Consider the following 8,095-nt stretch of genomic DNA (forward strand, 5'->3'; position numbering starts at 1 on the left):
TTTGTCTGTCTGTCTGTCTGCCCTGCGTGGGACTTTTAATATTCTTACAACAGTCTCACAGTGAGAAATATTCAATATATTTACAACATCTAAGATGTTTTCACTTACTGGGATATAATTTTTTGCTGTGCATCACTTGCGCCGATACTGTTTTTGAAAAATTAAACATAACTTTTTATCACCTATGATGTCACTCGGCCCCTCATCAGCAGCCAAATCACAGTAAAATGATCTCATTAGTTTTGCTGTGTATGTACAGAGCCCTGCTGACGTCCCATATAAATAAAACTAATGAGTGGACATGACTTAGTAAGGCATGGCAATGGGATAATTAAGTCATGGCCACGACTTAGTAAGGTGTGGAAACGAGATCATGCCTTACTAAGTCGTGGCCACACATTAGGATCTCATTCCCACAGCCTTACTAGGTTTGGCCACAATTTAATTATCTTGTTCCCCTGCCTTACTAAGTCATGGCCATGCATTATTTTTATTTATACAGGATGTCACCAGCGGGGCTCTGTATGTTTGTGCTGTTTTGTGCCATTAAAATAAATACTTGCTATTTTAACTCCGTAAGTTATTAGCTAAAAGTTATAGCTTCACAGTTGTGATGATAGGAACCAAATATCTGAAGAGTTTAAAGCCTTAGAGCTACATTACAGAAAAGTACCCTGCAAAAAATGGCATCTTGTCATGTAAAATTATTGGTCAACAAATCTAATATTTCTCCTGTTGAGATTGTTGTAAGTTTAATTTAAGGTTATTTACCTCATTTCTAGACATTTTTACTTGCTTTCATGAATTTTATTTAGTAAAATTATCTCACTATATTGGCAGATAATTTTGCTTGTTTTAAGAAACGAGCTTGAAACCCACAAAATTATCTGCCAGTATAGTGAGATACCTTTACTTAATAAAATTAGCCAAAACAAATAGATATTGTCTGGAATTAAGCCAAACAATCTTAAAATAAGATGAGAAATATTAGATATATCGACTAGATTTAAGATCTTCTCAGTTGACAAGATACCATTTTTTGCAGTGCATTACTTGAAATGGTTATGATTTCTCTGTCTGATGTTTGATGTTCATTGTTTTATGATAGTTTTGAGAAGATTTAGGCCTTAAACGTATATTTTTAAATTCCTTTCGTGCAGCAGAGAGGTGTGCGCTGGGTGTTGTGAGACAAGATAGACAAAGAAAACTCAAATTTTACCATCATCAACTTTGCATATAAAAGCTCGGAAGACACGTGTGGGTTCACTGGTGGATAGTAAATAAAAAGGCAGGGTTGGGATAGCTACTGAAAAATACTACTTTGTAGCTACTTTCCCAAAATTTGAAGCTAACTACAATTTAGCTACTTTTCCATAAAAAGTAGCGGCAACTTTTTAGCTACTTTTTGAAAAGTAGTGCAATACGTTTTAGCTACTTTCAAAGCGCAATAGAATGTTTGTGAATCTCCACCTGACACACCAAACAAGCCCAACTGATAGTGTGAACAAGACACTGCATTTAGTCATGTGCCAGAAAGAAACATACAATTGAAAAGCTGCAAATATACAAAAAGATCACCAAAAAGTGTAACCAACAATCAAACTTACAGAACCAAAGACGTGATATCCAACAAAAAAATGAGACTAAAGGCAAAGCCAGGCTTTTCCTAACAAAAATCAACAAAAATAACTGATACAAACCAAAAATTTCTGTCAACAGTTGAAATAAAACTTCCAATTTAAACATTTCAGCAAGATCTGTACAGACATGACATTCAGAGTCGTTTATTAAAGTATTTGGGGTGAGAAACGGGTCTGAATAATCTCTCCACTGCTGCAGAGCTGCTGCGGCTCCACAGCAGAACTAGATTTTTAGGTAAAATAAAACAATCCTTCGCTGTAAAATCATTATAACACACAGTTCTGACACAGTTTTCACAATAAATGGTCTTAAACACTGGAGTTAACGCACAACTGCTAATTCACCCTTTAACGCTGAAGACTGACGCGCAGACTGCTGGACACACAACAACACAGATAACGAAAAAAGGCAAAGAGAGATTTAAGACAAACCGATAATTTGGAGATGAATGGACTTCTTTGCCTTCATAATCACTCAGCTTTTTTTTCATACCTTTAATCTGCAACAAAGTCGCAAACCTGAAGTCGCTTCTTGTTTGAATTGTCCTGTTCCACCTTAAATGTCACAGCAGTACAATCTGGCGCCTCAGGCACCATTTAAGGTGGAACGGGACAAGTCGAACGAGAAGCTGGAGAATGAGAAGCGACTTATAGCTACACACAAATTTGTAGGCACTACAGCTGTTAGCTACCTTTCATAAAACTGCGGCTACAGCTATTAGCTACAAAAATGTATAGTTAGCTACAAAAAGTAGTGCGCTACTTAGCTACTCCCCCATTCCTGTGGCTATACTTGTGTTGTAGTCATAGTGACCCCTGGTTCCTATCACCACCACTGTAAAGAAATGTGACCCATTTCAAATCACTGTAAATTATTTTGTTTACATCTTAGCAACTGAACTGTGCAGAAATCTGAAAAAATCCTTAGAATTCCCCTTTAACCCCTTAAAATCCGGATTATTACATGCGAAGGCTGATGATTCAGTAACTGTAGAAGTTATAGACGTGTGTAATAAAACGTTGGGCCTGCTGGTGCCCCTGGCCGTTTAAGGGGTTAACTCAGCAGCGTTAAAGTCACTCTCTTCTGAGTAAACCATGTTACCGTCGCCCTGGTCATTGTGTCAGCGACAGAGCTGACTGCTCTGTTTCACATCTGTTTGTTGTTGTTACTTTAATCCCTCAATTAGACTCTTCTGCTACACTGACCACAGACTGTGTTCGAGTGTGTCCTGTGTGTGAGTGAGGCTGGCCATTCGTGCTGAGGGGCATTACCTGCCCTTATTTCTCCCTCAGGATTTCCTCCTGATCCCTGACAAGGTGTTAAAAGGTGTTTAACTGATTCAACGGCCTGACCCACTGACATGACCTTCCGACCCCACTTCCTCATTTAAAGCCTCTCTCTCTCTCTCGCCCTCTCTCCCTCTCTCCCCCACTCTTTCTCAAAGACACAAGCGTAATCTGTCTCACGCTTGTAGTTTGTAAATGCAAATGTAGTTTGTGAATTGTAGTCAACCTACACACAGTTCGTCTCAGTGCTGTATTACTGAGCTGCAACTTCTACATTTGATTAATCGATCAGGCATAATATTCTGACCACCTCCTTGTTTCTATGCTCATTGTCCATTTTATCAGCTCCACTTACTATATAGGTGCACTTTGTAGTTCTACAGTTACAGACTGTAGTCCATCTGTTTCTCTGATACTTTGTTAGCCCCCGTTTACCCTGTTCTTCAGTGGTCAGGACCCCCATGGACCCTCACAGAGCAGGTACTATTTGGGTGGTGGATCATTCTCAGCACTGCAGTAACACTGATGTGGTGGTGGTGTGTTAGTGTGTGTTGCGCTGGTCTGAGTGGATCAGACACAACAGTTTGTCTGGAGTGTCTGTGAGCTGAAAGTGCAATAATTTTGATGGTGATTCATTCTATTCGTTATTATTAGTAAAATTAAATAATTAGCATAAGGCAGACATGTTTTTTATTGATTTTCTGTCCTCTTGGATTCAGGCTGAGTGCTAAAACTCTGATACACAGCAAGACAGGCTTTATTTTTAATTACAAATTGAGTCGCGTATTTAATATCAGACATTTTTAATACTCAAAAACAATGTAAACTGAAAGACATAGCTAAATATTATTCATTTTATAATCATATTTGTCATATTTATTGTTATTAAAGTGTTTTAGGGCCTGTTTGTGTGATTTTGAGGGAAACACTCATTGTGTTGAATGGGACACTGCAGTTTTATCGCCTTTTTCCGAATTACTCACTGATGCTGACATCACAGCTCGATGACGTCACACTAAGTAGTTAGGGGCGGGTCTCCTGAATGTGAATATCTGGATCATGTCTGTAGTTTAAACCGTTCTGAAGTTATGAAGACCAGACGTGACCTATCGTTTTGGGTCCTAAGGGTTAAAAGTGAAGGGTGATCCTAGAATCCTACGCCATTGTTAATCTACAAAATAGGCCTACTTAAGTATCCACAATGTTGTATTTGAAAAAAAAAAGCGTAATTATATTATGATAGAAATTCTTGGCCATACTGCTCACTACTAAACGGTTACATATTTCAGCCAATCACAGATTATAAATCTCACAACCTCAGCAGAGCGGCCACTGTCTTCTCTGTAGTAGGAGAAATGAAGGGGTTAATGTCCAGCCAGCTCAAAGTGAGTGCTGCCACTGTATGTCACACCTACGCTGATCCTCATTTCTCTGTCTGACTGGCTGTCCGTCCCTCTCTCTCTCTCTTTCTCTCTCTCTTTCTCTCCCTCCCAGCTTGACTCTGCTTGCAAACACACACACAAACACACACTTACAACTTTAACTAGGTGAAAGCTGTAGCCTGAGGCAGAAAAGTCACTCAGACTAATCCCTGCTTGCTTTGATTGACAGGCAGGGAAGGTGTTAGTGGAGTGGAGTGGTGGTGGGGGGGCAGCCTCTGAATTCCCCCGAAAGGCCACGCCCTCCGAGCGTGGGCAGGTGATTTGCATGGGCAGGAAGCCCACCATCACGCCAAAGGGTGTGACTGTTAGCTAGGAGCACTTGGAGAACGGAGAGAGGTCACGGGGCGGGGCGTCTTCCACACCTTTGAAATCTTTATCATTTTTATAGATCAGCTTCAGGACAAAAAACAACAAATGTAATGTCTTAATCAAAGTGTTGCAACAGTACACTGTGACTACAGCCAATCACAGCCTGGTTAGCCAAGAACATTATAAGACTATAAAGCTTTTTGAGCTTTTTTACAGTTACAGTGATCTTGACAGAACATGCCATCCATCAAAACTTGCATGACTGATGATAAATGAACGGTAATGGGGACCATTTGCATAAAGCTAATGGGAACTTACTGGTTTTCAGTTACAATTAGTCATTCTTGAGGGAAATGTCCATTTAAACCCTTAAACTCTTCTTTCACCAGGTTCAGATTTCCATCCCTTACTCTTGCAACTGTGCACCTTATACCTATACTGTAGGGTCATAGCAGTTTCTGGGCATTTGACCACAACTGTGTAAGAACTGCTGCAATGATCTGAAAAGAAAAATCCATTCAACCTAATGAGAAACTGTAGCATGAGGTTTAGTTTCTGTCCAAAATACCTAAAATCATTTCGTTTGCGTGTGAAAGGTCACACTGTTTGGACAGTTCAGGTGTTACACATTTGACACATCTGAGTTCCTTCATTTTTACTTCTATCTTGCAGATGTGAGTCCTGGTCTGGCTGCTCTGACCATTGGCTGTGATTCAGGTGACCTAGGCTCACTGTCCCGTGTCCAGCTCCTGCTACTGGAGCGCAGAGCGTCGGAGGAGGAGCCGGAATCCCCCCCGAGGCCGGACTGGAGCAGCCCGCTTGGGCGAAGGGCCCATTATGAGGCTGGCCTTCAAGTGTGGAGTGTGGGCATTCCCCAGCATTATCAGGCCACAGGTACAGACTGTATCATACGGTCTGCCTCGCAACACCTGCCTAGCGCAGAGGAGGACATGGGAGACTGATAGGCAGTGCGTTTGTGTCTGTGTGTGTATGTGTCTAGGCATGCACATGTTTTGTGTGTGCACTTGAACTCAAAGGCGACGTTCAGACTGCTGGTGAAATAGGCCTCAATCCGATTTGCTGCCCAAGTCTGATTTTTTTTTTGTTACACTGTAAAAATAACTCCTAAAACATACTTCATGTGCTAATAGGAAAAAAAAATAGTCTTATTCAACAAAAAAAGTACATTAATTAGAAGATTCGTTCATTCAAAGTATTTATTTAGCTTGAATAAAATTAGTTACCACTTGTAGTAATTTTTTAGGTTGAACTGACAGAGCCATTTTTACAGTGTTGGTCATTCATATTACGTTTTTAATGTTGCCTATCTTTGGCATCAGACTGACCCCTGAATTGACCTGCATGTGAAAAACAGTGCCAAAAAATAGTCCATCCAGCACGCTCAACAACAAACAGAGCCCAGCTGTCCTCTATAGTTCCTTAAGATTAATAGACTCCTTTCAAGCCACGTCTAAATGAGCTGTGCAAACCGCAGCTTTAAAATTGGACAAACAGAAGACACTACAATGACCACTCTGAACAAAGTTTACAGAAAAAAGTGAAAAGTTGTCATTTTCTGTGTTTGTTTTAATTGTGGAAGCTGAGCAAACAGAGACAGAGGCTTAGTTTCTTTCGTTTACCTGCTGTGAAGAAGAATGCTAGCAAAGAGGCACAAGCAGTGCCAAAATAGTGATATACATACCGGATAAAGTGACCTAATCTGTGTCTTATAACTGTCTTTTCAAATTATCCTTGAGGGAAATGTGATAAAGAATAGCTGTCAGTTTGATTTCTCTCATTAGAGAGCGAGAAGGACTTGAAATGTAACCATAGCTGCAGGCGTTTTGATGACGTTGCTGTAAAGGTTCTGTTCCCACATGCAAAATTACAGTGAAGCTGGAGTTGGATGGACATAAAAGTTGCATGAATTCTGATCTGACTGTTCAGATCAATGAGTTCGCATTGCTGCATATAGGATATATATCAGATTTCAGTACCAAATGTGAATGAGGCCCAAATCAGAACTGAAACAGTAAGTTCAAATGTGGTTTTTGTCGTTCACATTGTCACACAACCTCACATATGAAGAAGGGTGAACATAACGTAACAACTTATTGGTGGATAGTTTCCTAACGATCATTAGCAAGCGAAAGGTGCAACCTAACACATTTTAGTTTTTGCAAGATAATTTTTAATGCAAGCCACTACCAAATCTCTCCTTACGAATTCAAACAAACACTTAATATTTATAAACAATTTACTGTTTATGAACAATTCAGCTGAAGGTAGCAGGAGTGCAAATGTAACAGCATCATTGCACCACAGGTGGAGTTAAGTGTAACAGACTGAGAGGCAAGTACAGTTGGAACAGTTGGAAAATCAATGGAAAACGTAATTTATTGAATACAATTCTAGGTTGTTTAAACCAGAAGAACTCTAGAAACTTTAAAATAGATAGATATATTTAATATATATTCTCTAGTACTTTATGATGAACGTGTGCAGAAAACCTGCACAAAATTGATACAAATGTGTTTTTTTTTTTTTTTACCACAAAGTAGAACAGCATATATCAGCATGATAGAACTTAAACATACTATAAATATACTTTCTATGGTACTTTATGATGAATTTATGCATAAAATCTGCAAATAAATTGGTAAAAATATGTTTTTACCACAAAGTAGAACAGCAAAAAAAGAGAACTTAAATATACTACAGATATACTTTTTATAGTATATCTTGGTTATGATGAATTTGTGCATAAAACCTGCAAATAAATTGATAAAAATGATCGATTTCGATTTCGAACACTGGGGGTCTTAGTTATAACAGTGTGTCAAACTACCCCCCCCCACATGTGGAGGTTGCACTTCAACCTGGCTAGCTCACACTGTGAGTTGTTGATATGCTTTAAAATGACATTACAGACACCCAAAGAGAGATTAAAATAATACAGGAGTGAATTCTGTGATTAATACCCACAACTCAACCACTGAAAAATTCTTATGATGAAAAAAGTTGCTCGTCAGATCAATCTAAAAAAAATACTTCATGTGGTAACAAGTAAATTAACTAGTTTTATTCAACCTAAATAAAAACTTCTTTTAATTCAATGTATTTTTTTTTTTTTTTGAGTTGAACAAAACTAGTTCAATTGCTTGTGACTACATGAAGTGATTTTTTTTGGGTTGACCTGATGAGACATTCTTTACAGTGTACTAAGGTGTAAAAGCATTTTTCAGGCCGAATCTTGGTAAATATCTGCCTGACTGCTGTCAAAATTCACAGATAATGTTCCTGTGGGAATAAGAGAAGATGATCCAAAGCCTGTTCAACATTTTTACTACATAAAATATCCATGTTAGACTTTACCGTTACCATGTGCCCCGCTCTCTTCTACATACACACACACAG

The 8,095-nt window shown here is 38.9% G+C and overlaps 1 protein-coding gene across 1 annotated transcript in view; it reads left to right on the forward strand.

Moving 5' to 3' along the window:
* LOC118811255 overlaps positions 1–5,640 on the forward strand; it is a 49,545-nt gene extending 43,905 nt beyond the window's left edge. Inside the window, exon 7 of the mRNA XM_036575411.1 lies at positions 5,351–5,640. Within this exon, the coding sequence (XP_036431304.1) occupies positions 5,351–5,640 (290 nt within the window). The remainder of the gene's footprint in view (positions 1–5,350) is intronic.
* The last annotated feature ends 2,455 nt before the right edge of the window (positions 5,641–8,095 follow it).

Source organism: Colossoma macropomum, unplaced genomic scaffold (genome assembly GCF_904425465.1).
Source record: "Colossoma macropomum unplaced genomic scaffold, Colossoma_macropomum, whole genome shotgun sequence".
NCBI lineage: Eukaryota > Metazoa > Chordata > Actinopteri > Characiformes > Serrasalmidae > Colossoma > Colossoma macropomum.